Source organism: Mobula birostris, chromosome 3 (genome assembly GCF_030028105.1).
Source record: "Mobula birostris isolate sMobBir1 chromosome 3, sMobBir1.hap1, whole genome shotgun sequence".
Classification (NCBI taxonomy): Eukaryota; Metazoa; Chordata; class Chondrichthyes; order Myliobatiformes; family Myliobatidae; genus Mobula; species Mobula birostris.
In genome coordinates, this window is record NC_092372.1 from 178146635 (window position 1) to 178163455 (window position 16821).

A 16821-nucleotide genomic window follows, 5' to 3' on the forward strand; every position below is an offset into this window, starting at 1 on the left:
CCGCTGGGGTCAGGAGTTAACCTGGGTCTCTGGCATTGTGAAGCTGCCTCTACCAGCCAGACTACCATGCTACCTAATGTTGATTGGTGTCATATTTGTCAATTGTTAACCAGTTATGGTTCACACCTCTGCTTGTAAACTAATTGCTTTCTAATTAAGAAATAACATATGATATTACAAAATTTTTTTCTCAGGGATCAACTGCAGTGCGTGACCTCCCTTTGCCAGAGGAGCTGGTATTTGTGCTGGATCAAAGGATTCTAAATGACATAGAACATGCTAAACAACAATACTACAAGCAGGTATAATTCAGATATAATTCATAATTAGCACAGAGCTACTTTTAAGATATACAAGTGGCAATATGCATTGTTACCTGGTATAACTTGTATAACCATCCTCATTATGAAGAAAAGTTTAGCCTACATTAATACAATAAACCACCTCATTGGTATTCAGCAGTAATGTCAATTCATCCCTTCCTATCTTCTCACTTCTCTGTCACTATGACTTCCTAGAAGCTAGGATTTTACCATTCCTTTTGGTAGAAATAATGGTGCTGTGTATTTTCTAAACTAGAAGAAAATTCAAATATTAGAGGTTCAAAGGGACTTGGGAGTCCTAGTGCAAGATTCCCTAAAGGTTAGCTTGGAGGTTGAATTGGTGATAAGGAAGACAAATGCAATGTTAGCATTCACTTTGAGAGGACTAGAATAAAAGCAAGGATGTAATGCTGAGGCTTTATAAGGCATTGGTTAGACTGCACTTGGAGTATTGCAAGCAACTTTTGCTCCCTTATCTAAGAAAAGATGCTGGCATTGGAGAATGTCCAGAGAAGTTCCACGAAAATGATTCCGGGAATGAAAGGGATAACCCCTGAGGAGAGTTTGATGGCTCTGGGCCTGTAGTTGCTGAAGCTTGGAAGAGTTTAGAGGGTCTCATTGAAACCTATAGAATATTGACAGTCCTAGATAGAGTGGATGTGGTGAGGATATTTCCTATAGTGGGGGAATCTAGGACCAGAGGGCACAGCCTCAGAATATGAGGGTGTCCTTTTAGAAAAGAGATAAGGAATTTCTTTAGCTAACGGGGTGGTGAATCTGGAATTCATTGCCAGACGGCAGCGGAGGCCATCATTGTCTGTATTTAATGCGGAAGTTGATAGATTCTTGATTAGGCACAGCATCAAATATTACAGGGAAATGGGGTTGAGAGGGACAGTGGATTGGCCATGATGGAGTGGTGGAGTAGACTAGATGGGCTGAATGGCCTGATTCTGCTCCTATGACTTATGGTCTTATGATCTACGGCCTTATTCTCTACCAGCATCTCTGCAGTCCTTAAATTACGGTCTTTGCAGAGTTCCATTTTCAATGTTCCATGATTTTCAGCTGTACTTGCAACCTTAAACTCTGGAAGTCTTTCTCTTAATATTCATCATTTTCTGACCTCTCGCTTTGCTTTTAAGTCACCTGGCAAATGATGCCACTGACCTCAAAGAATACTATCCGCAAATTTCTGCACATGGACTTATGCATTTCTGAGGTTATTTTAAACAGGTTCAAAGGACTTAGGCACTTTTGTGATTTTTTTTTGACATTGCCAGAACTGCCAGTTGCATTGAAGAATTCACTCGCGTAGCAAATTGAGAAGGAAAAAGTACCAGTATAATTAACTAATATTCCAAGATTCTTACTGAATGCAAAATAAAAGTATTTTGGTAAATAGTGAAAGCTCATAAATAAAATTGTAGAAATAAAATATATTTAAAATACACCATACTTGAAAATTTACGAGGAAATAACAATCCATATATGTACTATTCTCTAGTGATGAAGAATTTGATGAGCACTAATTATGATTCATAATAAAAAAAATTCATTTGTTCATTATAGAACAAGCCAAAATATTTTTCTTATATTTTACTGTAGTTTGTAAAGATATTAAATGTTCATCAATTGACCACACAGAAGAAGGGTATGAAATGATAAAGACTTTGGAAATGCACAGAGTCATTGATGGCATCTTTGAAACTAATGAAAATTTGCTTTAACATTCTGATGTTTCTATGTTTCATTATTCAGTCACCAAATACTGATAATTTGTTCTTTGTGTAAAATTTAGGCCAAAATCTTTGGCTGTGTCAAATTTTTCTGAAAATCCTTTTATGAAGGAAATCTAGATTTTTTGCACTATATTGAAGATTGTCATTATTGTTCACCTGAGGAAGAAAATTTTCTTGGTATAATGGGAGTTATTTGGTGCTACAGCTATTTTCTTCAATTGACCTTGCTTGGAGAAAACTGGTAATTTTTGTAAAATATAGAACATTCCATTAATAGGTGGAAGATGTGCTAGGTTAACTTTAAATTACAGAACATAGATGCTACACTCTTAGCCCATTATTTAATAAAATATTTTAACAGTTTAGTGACAGGAGAGCTATTAAATTTGCAGCTGAGTAAAATGCTTAACTTGCAGTTGTAGAATTTCATTACTGACAGAATTTAATGGAAGCTGATGTTTTCACATTGGAATATTTATTTCTGGCTGTTAGGTTGTATTTTGAATTAACAAATAATCGCAATGATTGAAAATACACTTGATTTTATCCATTCATTCTGGGATGTGTGCTGACTTTGTGAAATATATTTGGGAAGTCTTCACCAAATTCTACATTGCTATGAATTACATTGAGCATTACTGTGAGCTAGGTGAGCCCCATCTCGCCTGAGAGTGATGTTTTGTGCTTTATTAAACGCCTAAGGTTGAGAGATATCTCAAGCACTATTCTTGTCAAGGTCCCGACTGTTAATTCCCAATTTTCTCCTAATTTCCTTTGATGGTGGCACACCTGGTTCTCATCAAGACCTGCAGCATAAAAACCCCAGCTTTGCATCCACTCGTTGCCAGATCATTGTTTAGCCAGTGTGGTAATTAACGTTCCCAGCCACTTAAGATTGTGTATTCTAAGTTTTACTTCAGTACTGAGGTTTACCTGGGTAACCCTGTCTCTCTGTGTCAAGATAAGGATTCTAAGTTTTACTTCAGTACCGAGGATTACCTGTGTAACCCTGTCCATCCGGGACAAGATAAGTATTGTCTACCCCTTGCCTTTCTACACTGCGTGTCAAGATAAGGGTTGCCTGCTGCCTTTCTCCTGGTTGCCGTTCAGCACCAGCAATGCCCTGTGTCAAGATAAGTTCTGCCTGCCTCCTGCTTCCCTGTTCACCCTCCTGTTTGCCATTCAGCTCCAGCCACTCTCACACCCTCGTCTGCATCCTAACTCAATGTTCATGCCAGTGTCCTGTATTTAGGTTCGCCCTGTTCCTTGCAACAATTCTCCTGAATTGAGAAAAATGCAGCTTGGGCTTGTGGTTGTTTCTTGGTGTGATTGCTCAGGAAGTATTACAATGCTGGATTATTGTTCCAGACATGTGTTTTGAATCCCGTGATGGCATGCAGGGGAGTTTTAATACAAATAAATAAACTAAGAGTTTAAAACAATGCTTGCATTAGTCTTGATAATCATGAAAAATACTTGCCAATTAAGATCCATCTGTTTTTACTGAAATCAGGGAAGAAAATATGCTATTGACTACTTTATCTGGTCTTTACAAGATTTCAAGTGCACCGATATACTTAATTCTTAACTGTGCCCTGAAATTAACAAGCAGATAATCAGAAATGAATATTAAATTCACCAGTATTTTCTTCCTATGAATAAGGTATAAATCATTATGTTCTGATGCCCTGCTAAATTAAGTAATAGTGCGGAGGCAAATTTGCGGAGTTATTGTGGTGGTGCTGATGGAAGAAGAATTTACACATGCACTCCACATTAAACTTGCTGTCTAAGCATGAATTTGTTTTACCAGTATGAAGTTAGATAACTTTGATGTGTATTGCTTGAATTTCCAGCATCTGCAGTATTCCTGTTGTTTAGATAATGTTGCTTGGCTTGGATAGAAGTCTATTTTTACATGAATTTAGCAACTTCTATTTAATTTTACAGGCATCAGATGTCCAAGTTGTTAGTTATGCCTTCACTGCTTTTGGCAAATCTCTGATCAAAGAGCGAAGGCTTCATCCAGACATTTTTGTACAGCTTGCCCTTCAGTTGGCCTACTATAGGTTTCATGGACGGTAAGCATTATGATCTTTCAAATCATTCAATTTTGTAGAAGCTTTTCACCCAGCACATCGATTTTTATTCTAATCTTCTTGCTTCTTAATCTATTTCAAATACCTTTTCAAGAGAAAATTATAAATATCACTTCAGTTCATTGAAGCATTGGCATCTGCATACTAATACAAACCATAATCAAGGTGATTGTTTTGCATCAGTTCCAAAAAGCAACCATTGTTATTAAAATAACAGCAGGCTGTATTCTAAAGTTTCTTGCCTCTTTCTACTCTCTACTAATTTATTTCTTGTTATTTTTTTTTTAATTGGGAATGAGTGGATAACAAATATGTAAAATGTAATGTTGATAACTGAAAATATCAAGTTTCAAAAATTGGGTAATGCTACATTAACTTTCTATATTTACATACCTGCCGTTTCACTTGCATGATTTAGCCTGAAAGTGCTGGAGTTTTTATTAATGAAATGGGGAGTGTGAGTGCTTCAGAGACTTACTAGACAATTGAACCTTTTTATCCAGAGATATTCATTGAACTAAGAACAGCTTAACTGCAGATAATGCCTAGATACCATAACATACCTTTACATAACATTTCTTCACAGGCCGGGCTCCTGTTATGAAACAGCAACAACAAGACGATTTTATCATGGCCGAACTGAGACGATGAGGCCCTGTACTGTTGAGGCAGTGAAATGGTGCCAAGCGATGCTGGATCCAGCAGTTTCTGTGGGTGCTCTATTTAGCCATGTTATCTACTTTGTATTGTGTTCATAAACTTTGCTTGCAAATTCAGAAAAGTGCTTTGCATTGTTAGATTAACTATTCAAACTGTTAAGTCACTGCAGTATTTGACTTGTAATGCAAAGTCGATTGTATTAAGCATATACATATGTGAACTTACTGCTTTATGCAATGCCATCTTTTGGGCCATATCATTTAACTGGGCGTGCACTCGTGACTTCAACAATTTACAGCACATGTGTACTGCTCACTATCCAACAAACAGCAGGCCAAACACACTCCATACCATTCGGCATTTAGCAGTCTGTCGGAGAAGTCACATGGCTGGCCCTCTCACACTTGTGCTCATGCTCGCACTTCCTTTGTTTTACATATGAATGTCATGGGGACCTTGGTGATGATTCTTCTCTTCCTGGGGTGAGGAGCAGTTATGTAACCACGCTCACCCTGGTAAATTGTGTATAGCTGAAAAACATGGGATTTCCATGACAATTATAATAACATAAGACTGGTCCCCGAAGCTGACTTTATAATTCAATAAGATCATAGTTGATCCAGTATTGACCTCAACACCACTTTCATGGTCTTTTCTCATGGCCTATTAACTCTGTTGTAGTTCAGAAATCTTTAAGTCTCTGCCCGAAATATGTTTAATGATTTGGGCTCTACAGTTCTTTGGAATAGAGTATTAGTAACCTCCTAAAAGAAAATTATAGGCCAGTTAGTCTGACCTCAGTGCTTAGGAGAATGTTGGAGTTGATTGTTAGGAATGTAGTTTTGGGGTACTTGAAGGCACATGATAAAATAGGCCATAGCCAGCATGGTTTCTTTAAGGGAAAATGTTGCCTAGCAAATCTGTTGGAACTCTTTGAATAAATAACAAACAGGATAGACAACAGAGAATCAGTTGATGTTGTGTACTTGGATTTTCAGAAGACCTTTGACAACCTACGAGCCCATGGTATTACAGTATAGATTCTATCCTGGATAAAGCAGTGGCTGGTTGGCAGGATTCAAAGAGCTGGAATAAAGGGAGCCTTTTCTGATCGGCTGCCAGTGACTAGTGGTGATCCACAGGGGTCTGTGTTGGGACCGCTTCTTTTTACATTTTATGTCAATGCTTTGGATGATGGAATTGATGGCTTTGTTGCAAAGTTTGCAGACGATATGAAGCTAGGTAGCGGAGCAGGTAGTTTTGAGGAAGTAGAGAGGCTACAGAAGGACTTACACAGATTAGGAGAATGGGCAAAGAAATGGCAAATGGAATACAGTGTCCAGAATGTATGGTCATGCACCTTGGTAGAAGAAATTAAAGGGTGGACTATTTTTAAATGGAGATGGAGAGAAAATACAAAAAAAAAACAGATGCAAAGGGACTTGGGAGTCCTTGTTCAGGATTCCCTAAAGGTTAATTTGCAGGTTGAGTCTGTGGCAAGGAAGGCAAATGTGATGTTGGCGTTCATTTTAAGAGGACTAGAATATAAAAGCAAGGACATAATGTTATAAAGCACTGATGAGGCCTCACTTGGAGTACTGTGAGCAGTTTTGGCCCCTTTATCTAAGAAAGGATGTGCTGAAACTGGAGAGGGTTCAAAGGAGTTTCATGGAAATGATTCCAGGATTAAACAGCCTTGTCATATGAAGAGTATTTGATAGCTCTGGGCTTGCATTCACTGGAATTCTGAAAAATGAGGGGTTCCTCATTGAAACCCATTGAATGATAAAAGGCCTTGATAGTGTGGATACAGAGAGGATGTTTCCTATGGTGGCAGAGCCTAAGACCAGAGAACACAGCCTCAGAATAGAGGGGTGTCCTTTTAGAACGGAGAAGAGGAGGAATTTCTTTAGCTAGAGAGTGGCGAATCTGTGGAATTCATTGCCACAGGCAGCTGTGGAGGCCAAGTTTTTATATGTACTTAAGGCAAAAATTAATAGGTTCTTGATTGGCCAGGGCACGAAGGGATATGGGGAGAAGGCAAGAGATTGGGACTGAGGAAAGTTGGATCAGCCATGATGAAATAGTGAAGCAGACTCAATGGGCTAAATGGCCCAATTCTGCTCCTATAGCTTATGGTCTGTGGTCTTATTCTGAAAACATGGCCCTTGAATATGTGTCCCCACTCCAAAAAACATCCTCTCAACATTCAATCTGTCAATCCCCCTTAGAATCTATTATGTTTCAATAAGATCTCTTCTTGTTTCTTCTAAACTCCAATGAATATATGCCAAACTACTCAACCCTTCTTTATTTATTGATCCATTCATCCCAAATCGGGAAGATGGGGCTCATTAGCCATAATTGGCAGCTCATCTAGGAGAAGGAAAATTCTGATTTCAAACCTCCACTGCCTTGCAGCTATACCCACTCTTAGGGAAGTATTCGGTAGTAAAACCGGAAGTAAAATCCAGAGCTGGTGTCCTTACGTTGAGTTCCAGACTGACTGGCAACTCATACAATGCCGCTGTATTGGTCTCTGCTGTTCATTTCGATTCACAGCCCCATGGAGAGGGGGAGTCTGCTGCATGGGCAACAGCTTACTCTCCATATATTGCTCCGGCTTGTGTATCATGTAGACAGCTAGTACACTATGTCTGTAGTTGCCCCTGACCATCGCAGGGCATCATTCGTCTCAAGAATTGATCTTATGAAACTTCTCTGCTCTTCTTTCAATACAAGCATGTTCTTCCTTAAATATGGAAGTCAAACCTGTATGCAGTACTTCAGGTGCATTTTCAGTAGTGCTCTAAAGTTGCATTGAATCTTCCACACTTCCCTACTTTTATACTCCATATCCTTGCCAACATTCCATTAGTCTTTCCACAGCTGTTCAGCTGTCAACAGATGTACAATAAAACTGCTTTATCCAACTAATCGGAAATCCAACGTTCTTGTTTCTGGCTCACCAACATTCAGCTTTCAGTACTCCTTTTCACTCACTGGGGTCCTACTCCCAACTCACCCTTGCACTCATCAAGGCCCCTTTCCTATCCACCTTGTTCTGTTTCCCATAGTCCCTTGAAAATTTATTATTCTACTTTTAGATTAGATTAGATTCAACTTTATTGTCATTGTGCCGAGTACAGATACAAAGCCAATGAAGTGCAGTTAGCATCTAACCAGAAATGCAAAGAATAGTATTATTTACAAAATAACTGCAAATAAAAAATAAGTGCTACAGCACACAAATATAAAAGTACTGAGACAGTACAATATGGGTGCAATACTGCTTAGCGCTGTGATGTGAGGTTCAGCAGGGTCACAGCCTCAGGGAAGAAGCCCTTCCTGTGCCTGCTGGTGCAGGAGCGGAGGCTTCTGTAGCGCCTACCGGATGGGAGGAGAGTAAAAAGTCCATGGTTAGGGTGAGATGCATCCTTGATAATGCTTTTTGCCCTGCCCAGGCAGCATTTATGGTAGATGTTCTCAATGGTAGGCAATGGGGTGTCAATAATCCGCTGGGCAGTTTTCACCACTCGCTGGAGTGCTTTGCAATCTGATACGGGACAATAGCCATACCACACTGAGATGTAGTTGGTGAGTATTCCCTCAGTGGTACAGCGGTAAAAGTCCGTCAGTATCCTGGGACAGAGGTGAGCTTTCTTGATGCTCCACAGGAAATAAAGGCCCTGTTGTGCCTTTTTATCAGGATGGAGGAATTCAGGGACCAGGTGAGATCCTCAAAAATGTGGACACCAAGGAATTTGAAGCTTGATACACGCTGCACTACAGCTCCGTTGATGTAGGTGGGGACGTGAGTGTGGCTCCTAGCATGCCTGAAGTCCATAATGATCTCCTTGGTCTTCTGGGTGTTAAGGGCCAGGTTGTTGTTGGCACACCACACGGTCAGGTGCTGGACCTTGTCCCTACAGGCCATCAAACCTTGTAATGTTTTTTAAAAACAGGACAGATTAAAATGTGTTGGACTGTTAATTGGAATAATATTCAATAGAGCAGAAAATCTGCCAGTCTGGCACCATCAAATTTCTAACTGTGCCAGATTAACAGTGTTTTACAGTAAATTACTAAACAGTATAACCAGGATAACATATTACATGGAATAAATATATTTTAAATTGTACTAAATTTGGCTCCATTTAAAAACCTTTTTTGGTATATCTAGTTCCAACTGTTGATATTGATTCTTTTTTCCATTAACTACCTAAAATTCTAGAAGATGGAACGTCATCAGATGATGAAGAAATCCTTTATGAAGCATCACAAATTGATGACCGAATGTCAGAATGGTAAAGGTAAATAACTTGTTGATTGATCCTAATTGAATTTCAAAGTTATTGTAGATTTTACGTATAATTTTGTTACTAAATTTATGCTTCAGGGTTTGATCGTCACCTCCTGGGTCTGCTTCTTATTGCTAAGGAGGAAGGTCTTCCTGTGCCAGAGATCTTTTCCGATCCTGCCTTTACTAAAAGGTAACCCATTCTTTCCCAGACAGACAATAGTGCCATGACTTGCATTATCTGAAACATACTCATAACCAGCAAGGACAGACAGCATAACACCGCCAGTACACATTGGGAGACACAGAAATGTTTTAAGTCATTATTTCACTTCAGTATTTACCAGCAAGGTGGAAGAGGTGGACGTGACATAAGATGATGAGATGGACAATGAGAGAAGTCCATTTCAAACAGAACAAGGGCAGGTATTAAATTATCAAACAGAGGAAAGAACCTTTGACCTGAAAAAGCGACGAAACGGACTTTTAAGATTGTAAACCAGCAGGTTGTTGTTATGTCTCCTGCCCGCTGTAAAAGTGGGGGCACCTCCCTCTCCCTTGCTAGGGAGAGAGAGAACCTGTGGGTTGTCAAATTTGGATGAAATGCCAAGCTTATGGGGTAACTGCAGGGTCTGTGTCTTTGCTATTGCTTAGCACATGGTTGGGTTCGGTGATGGTAACCGATGGTTGCTTTCTTTTTGCCGGTGGGGATGGGGGGGAATCATTGCTCACTGCTGCTTATGCGTGGGAGGGGGGAGCTGGGGGGGATTTTCTCACACTTGACTGTCATTCATTCTTTGGGGCACTTCTCCGTTTTCGTGGATGTTTCGTGAAGAAAAAGCACTTCGGGATGTATATTGTATACATTTCTCTGACATTAAACTTGACCTTTGAACCTGATGGTTGAACATGAAAATCACCTAGGAAGGAGAGAGCAGAGGTATGTGCCCAAATTTAATAATTCAAGAAAAAAAGACATATATTGTCAGAGAACTGGTGGATAACTAACATAACACCTGTATTTATGAAGGGGAATAATACTACACTTTCTAGGACTTGTAGACCAGATTGATTACTTTGCTAAATCAATGACTGTTTGGTATTATCCTACCCCAAAATAAGACATCAAGAAGTCCAATAGGGTATTTGGCAACTTAAAACATTTTGCTCGCTACTTCCATGCCAGTTTTAATTTGCAATAAAGCTATTTTTCTTTCATTCTAACAGTGGTGGTGGAGGCAATTTTGTTCTTTCAACTAGCCTTGTTGGATATACTACAGTCCTGGGTGCTGTTCTTCCTATGGTTTACAATGGCTATGGATTTTTCTATAGTATTCGTGAAGATAGGCAAGTGTCACTTTTCTGATTTAGATCATCTGTATTACATGAGCAATGCTACAGTTGAATGTACATGACAGATTTTTATTCAACAGATTAGACTGCTGTGGTCTGGAGTTTACTTATTTTGGCTGTAATTTTAGACAAATGCAATAACTAAAGATATAAACAATGTAGTAAAATCAATGAGTTAAAATGTTATTGTTAACTTGCACAAACTGCTCAGTGAAAGGGATTTAAACTCCTGATAGGTAGAAATCTCATCTGTTACAAAAAAAATGATATTGCATAGTAGATTAGAAAGAATAATGATACATTTTTGATGTGCTGTGTATTATTCAGATTCTAATTTAAGTTTTTACAGCTAAAAATTGCAAGTGCAAACTGCAAATGGAATAATTGGATGTTTGAATGTTGGCCCCTGTACTGTAAAATTTCTCAGGAGCTTACCATAGCCTGATAATAGCATGTTCTTTGCTGTTCCTGAAGAAGACATTCTCAAAATATGTTACCATACAATTTTAAATAAATAATTGTGCAAGCACCTAATTTTAATTTACAGATGGGTATGGCATCAAAATATGGTATACTTTTTCTGCGAGATTTTCAAGCTGAAGATAATAATCTGTGTAAAATAATGAAGCATTTTCAACACCTGGAGACAAAGCTGCTTTAATAGTAAAATATCTTTTATTTTTCTCCCCACATAGGATTGTTATAGTTTGTTCTGCCTGGAAGTCATACCCAGAGACCGATGCAGAAGAACTGTACAAAGGGCTAGTTCAGTCCCTTCATGAAATGCTTGACTTGACAACAACAGCCCAGCTTTAAGTGGTGACTGAAAAAAAAATTGCAAAAAAAATACTAAAGTGCTAACCCTTAACAAGATACATTAGGCTTCTGGTAATTATTCCCTGTGCATCTGTAAAGTTGATGCCTCAAAACACAACAGGATATTGATATTGAAAAGTAGTAATTCAAAACAAAATCAATGCAACACTTTTGAAACCATGCAAAATTCAATGCAAAAAGTGCAGCAACAATGCAGATTCTCACATACAGGGCAGTTTTGTATTTTATTTTTAACCATGTTTAATCAGCAAATAAATACCAATATTAATAATTTTAACTATATCTTGATGGACCTAACTTGATTAATTCTTAGAGACATTTTATAGATCTGAAACTACGAAGTAGGCACACTGTCTAGGATAGGAAATAGTGTATTTACAATTTGTAAGTATAATTTTAGAGATAATCAAATATTTAATGTGTAAAGTAGAACATCAGATATAAAAATTCTGTTAGGTAGAGCTGACAATAGAACATTGTTTGACTCACAACTGTGTCTTGCAGTTGCATTGTTGATCGTAGTCTATTAATGTGTGCATGAAGCATGGAGTAACCAAAATGACCACAGACTGTTAAGCAAATCTGAATTCCGTTTGTCATTTGTCATTGTTCCTTTCCACACCTTGTGGCACATCGGGCAGCAACCTAGCTGTTTCTTTAGCATTTTTGTTTGTTTCTTTTTAAAATGAGCCAAGTTGCTAGCTCGATGCTCAACCCAGCATGGATGGAAAGCATGCAAGGTGCCGGCCATATTCAAACCCAGGGCTACTTGCCTTGAAGTCCAGTGTGGATGCCACTACACCATTGACTGGCTCTTTTGTTATTTGTGTCACATACCCTGTGACAGGAATAAAGAACCAGCAGAGATGGAAAACACTTTGGAGTCTCGTATTGCTATCAACTACTAATATTTATTAGTAACTACGCAATACAGTAGTATAAATGTACATAAATCAAACAGGTTAGCAATGATTATATACAAAAGTAAGTGTGGAATAGATATGTATGAAAACCCAAGCTTCTTTAAGTCTAGGGCTAAAAAGATACAGTCTTACAAGGTTGAGTAAAGTTCAGTTAGTGGTATTGAATTGAGTAGTGATGTGTGTGTGTGTGTGTGTGTGTGAGAGAGAGAGAGAAATATATAAATATATTCATTCAGGTGAGCTGATACCATCGATCTTCTCATCGTCCTTCGAATTCCTTTACAAGTCACCGACTGTGACTTTAACCGGGGAACCGGTTTTCCTGTGGTAGAACCATCACCCCGGCAAGGGTGGACACATAGACACTCCCCACCAGTCAACCCCTTCTCCTACGTTGGAATTGCAATTTGGAATCGATCCGCCTGATCGATCCTCCAAAACCCACTTCCTCTGCGGGCACAACAGTGCTCATTCAGTGTCCAGATCATGTGTCTGAGGTCTGTGTTATCTGACCTCCCATTTATTTCACCAGACTGAGCATCAGTCCCCTCCTTCCTCAAAGAGTCCCTCCTTCCTCTATCTGTAAAGAAATGCAAGCAGGCAACCTGCCCTTGAAGAAATATCAACAACCTGCTGAAAATCATAACATCGAGTGTCCATTAAATAACACCGCCTTTGGTCACCATAGCAACTTATGAACTGTTCGGTGCTGTCTCCAACTCCAAACTCAGTAAAAATCCAAAGTTACTTCCAAGGCCTTAAAATGACAGTCCAACCGTCACTCTTTGTCTCTCTCTCTCTCTCTCTTCCAAAAGCAACATATCGGTGGTAAATAACTCTGTCTCTCTCTCTCTCCTTTCCAAACAAACCATCAATGATGAATGTCTCTCTGTGTCTTTCTAAAAAAACAGTTAATAGGGGCAGTCCTGGATCCCCTCACATTTGAAGGAAGTTAAAATCTATTTACTGACAAGCAATAGTTTTAACTTCTGGTAATATCAGGCTCTTGATGACATTGCCTACCTGGTGAATTATGTAGTGAATGTTTTTTTCGTTGTTACTATTTGTTTTCTACCTGTTCTAGCTCATTGCCCATGTCCATCAGAAGAGGAAAAATGAATTTAGAAAGGATTTTGTGGCCAGTGAAAAGCCCCAGTTTCTGCTGATGAACTCGGTTGGCAGTGTATCACAATGAGTGACTCATCTGTTGATTATTAGCCTGCTGCATAGATTACCCCGACTTCAGCATCCCTGTCACAGGGTCACATTTACACAGCTTTTCCGCTTTTCCCTGCTTGAGTCAGTTTTAGTTTCCTTGATTTTCTTAATATATTTCAGCTGAATTATTTTCAATTGTTACTGAATGTGCTTCTGCCGGTCCCTTCTCTGCATGCTTTAAATTCATTTACTTTCCCCAATTCTTCTGTGCTTATTTTAAATAGCATCTCATATCCATCTTGACTGTTTATTAGCCTGTAGCTGAAAATTCCCATTGTTTACAAAGCTGATGCATACCTCTTAAACATACAGCACCCCTTCAGCCACTTTCATGCTTCATTGTCTAATTTATGTGGTAATGTGAATTCTAACCTCTGAAAGACTCCTTTTCCAGTCTTTTATTTCACATAATGAATTTCCTTGTTGATCACAATACCTGCTGATCTTCTTTTCATAGACTTCCACAAAATTTGTGAAATCTTGTTTCCTTGGCACTTATGAGACAATGCATCTGCAACATACTGTCTATATGGTGAAGTGTGGCATTGAACTCTTCAAATACATGAATTTGAGCCAGAGTATTTTTAAATAAAATCCCATCTGCCTTTTATAGCTACATTTCTCTAAACTGAAAGTATGCTTTGGTACAGAAGCACTGTATATTAATGGACAATGAAGAGCAAATTGACCATAAATGAAAAGAGAAATTTTTGAAGTCAATCAGTAGGTCAGCAATTGTGCAAAATGAAACAAGTCAATATTTCAGGTCAGAGGCCCTTCATCAGAACTGGAAAAAGAGTGTGGGGGGGGGAACAAGTTATTTTTAAGTTGCGGAGAAGATTGGGAAAGGATGGATAAGACAGAATATTTGTCATGGGGTGAGGCCAAGATCACAATGGAGATAAGTTGTAGAGATCTTTGACTGGGTGACAACCGCGAAAAGAGTGGTGACAACTGGAGAGTCGGTGACAGCCCGGAGAGACAGCAACTGGGGCAGAACAGGCTGGCAACCCAATCTGTCCTCTGAGAGGAGGACCCCCACAAAAGCTACAAAGAATCTAAGGAAAAGATACCCCCAGGGGTGCCCGAGGGGAGGGGGGGGGGAGGATGAGCACCCCAGTCGGATGGACACAACGACATCAGACCCAGGCAATGAACAAACGACGATGAGGAAGCAGTGTGCATGTGGCAAAATCTGCAAGAACGATCGCGGCTTGAAGATCCACCAAGCGAGGATGAAGTGTTTGGCGGGAGCATGAGCAGCACAATGCACAGGTGTCCAACCTGATGAGACGAAGGAGGGGCCAGGCCTGGAGTCACCCAATTGTACCCGGAACCTCCAAGTGTTGCAAACTAATCCCTCTAACATGAAGTCTGACAGGAGGCAGATCAAATGGCCTGCAGCTAACATGACTTCACTGTGGAAGCAGTTTGATGAAGATGTTAACCAAATTCTGGAGGCAACGGCGAAGGGAGGGGTTGATAGGAAGCTGCAAGCCATGACAACAATTATTGTCAGTATCGCAGCGGAACAGTTAGGAGAAGGGAGGCTCCAAAACATCTTACTCAAAGAACCAAAGAGCATTGAGGATCCACAACATCAGGCAGGAGATGAAAGTACTGAAGTCCCAATACAAGAGGCAGGAGAAGAGGAGCGCATTGGCTTGGCCCAGCTGATGTGCATACTACGAAAGAAGATCAGAGTCCTCCATCGGGCAGAGTGGCATCGGAGGTGGCGTCGTGAAAGGCCCATTCTTTAGTTAGAGCCTTCAGTATTTTGGGCATCGAGGGAGAGAGGAAGAGGAGAGCTATCCGCAGTACCACCGATGCGGCAGAGAGGGCCTCAAGATGGCTGTGGCTCAAAAGAGGGGAGCCATGGAGTCGTAAGTAGCTAGCCATCTGGACACAAGCTGGGGTCTGATCAGCCGCGGCTGGGTCACCTGGAGGAGGTTGTATGATGTTGAAAGACCTGAAATACCCGATGATTCCAGGAGCATCACTGAAGATATGTCCAGAAGCATCAATAGATGTATGTCCACAGTGAATTGAGGGGTTAATGAGGCAGTTAGTGAGTGAGAATCTAAACAAAGGAGTTTAAAAAAAAGTAATGATGTGCCCAGTTGTAGGACTTGTACAGCTGTGCTAACGGGATGAGAAAACTAAGCCAATTTCACAGATGATTCGCATCAAAATGGCAACTCCTGATACCAACAGAGAAAAAGTTAGTTGATATTGTAGAATTCAGGTCCTGAAGGATGCAGTTTGCTCAAGCAAAATGTGGGGCACTGTTTGTCAAATTTTAGATAGCCTGTAGCAATTGTTTACATAATCTCTGTTACCTGAAGAAAAATCACTACCGAATGAAAATAGAAAATAGTTACGTGAACTGTGAAATACATAATACAAGAGTCTTTTATTTAAAAGAAATAGAGCTATCACAGACATGCAATGACTACTAAATAAGAATAGCCAATGATAGTTGGTAAAATGAAAACAAAAGAAATGACCTAGCTTGACCCAAAATCTGTGCTTATTTCACAATCAGTTTAAATGTACCCAAAGTGTTATAAAGAAAGATGCAAACATTTGATGGTAAATATGTGATAATTCTGGATTTTTTCTCTTGTAACTAATTTCACAGATACTATATCCTACATTATTGTGTGTGATTTGGTTGCTTGATTTGAAAGATGTAAATGATAGGATCAGCAACTATTGAATGTGGATTTCTTTCCATTCAATCTTCTCTGATTTAGGAATTCTTTGGAGTTTATTGTTTATAGTAATGTTTTTGCTAATTTCTACATGACTCACACACCCATGAAAGAAATATTAAATAAAGGTTCCTTGATTTAATCACAGTTGCTTTGTGTCAGCTCATTTTTAGATGAAGCAGAAGACTGTGGGTTCATATACCACACCAGTCCTTTAGACACCGTATCAGACACACACTGATATGGTGTCAATTATGGAGTAATCACTCAAAAGAATGAAAGCTGACATCATATCGGTGAAGAGATTAAATTGAAGCCTTGCATGTGTTTATTTCAAAATACAAGGAAGACCTCCCTGGATTTCTGATTGATTTTTAATCCTCAATAAGTATCTAAGGTCACTTCTGTTTATACAAACGTAACCACTCTATGTTCCTGTTTGTTAAAGGTGCAGTCTTGGATTGCAAAAATATCAAAAATGACAAGCATACTTCATTTGCCTTGAACCATCTTCAAACATACCGAAGACATGAAACCATTCTTTATATAGTCAAGCTGATTCTTAATTTTGAGAAGATTAAAAATAACATATATAATTTTATTGACAGGTAGAAATCTTTATGAAACATCAATCATGGCCTTCGGTTGAGTT

The 16821-nt window shown here is 39.2% G+C and overlaps 1 protein-coding gene across 3 annotated transcripts in view; it reads left to right on the forward strand.

Annotated features, from left to right (window-relative positions):
- Nucleotides 1-16293, forward strand: part of crot (carnitine O-octanoyltransferase) — a 57325-nt gene extending 41032 nt beyond the window's left edge. For all 3 annotated transcript variants that reach the window (XM_072253751.1, XM_072253752.1, XM_072253750.1), the window contains 7 exons: nucleotides 195-302; nucleotides 4016-4146; nucleotides 4751-4874; nucleotides 9059-9137; nucleotides 9224-9317; nucleotides 10352-10471; nucleotides 11173-16293. In XM_072253751.1, coding sequence (XP_072109852.1) covers nucleotides 195-302; nucleotides 4016-4146; nucleotides 4751-4874; nucleotides 9059-9137; nucleotides 9224-9317; nucleotides 10352-10471; nucleotides 11173-11293 — 777 coding nt within the window. In that variant the 3' untranslated portion in view covers nucleotides 11294-16293. The remainder of the gene's footprint in view (nucleotides 1-194; nucleotides 303-4015; nucleotides 4147-4750; nucleotides 4875-9058; nucleotides 9138-9223; nucleotides 9318-10351; nucleotides 10472-11172) is intronic.
- Nucleotides 16294-16821: the final 528 nt, after the last annotated feature.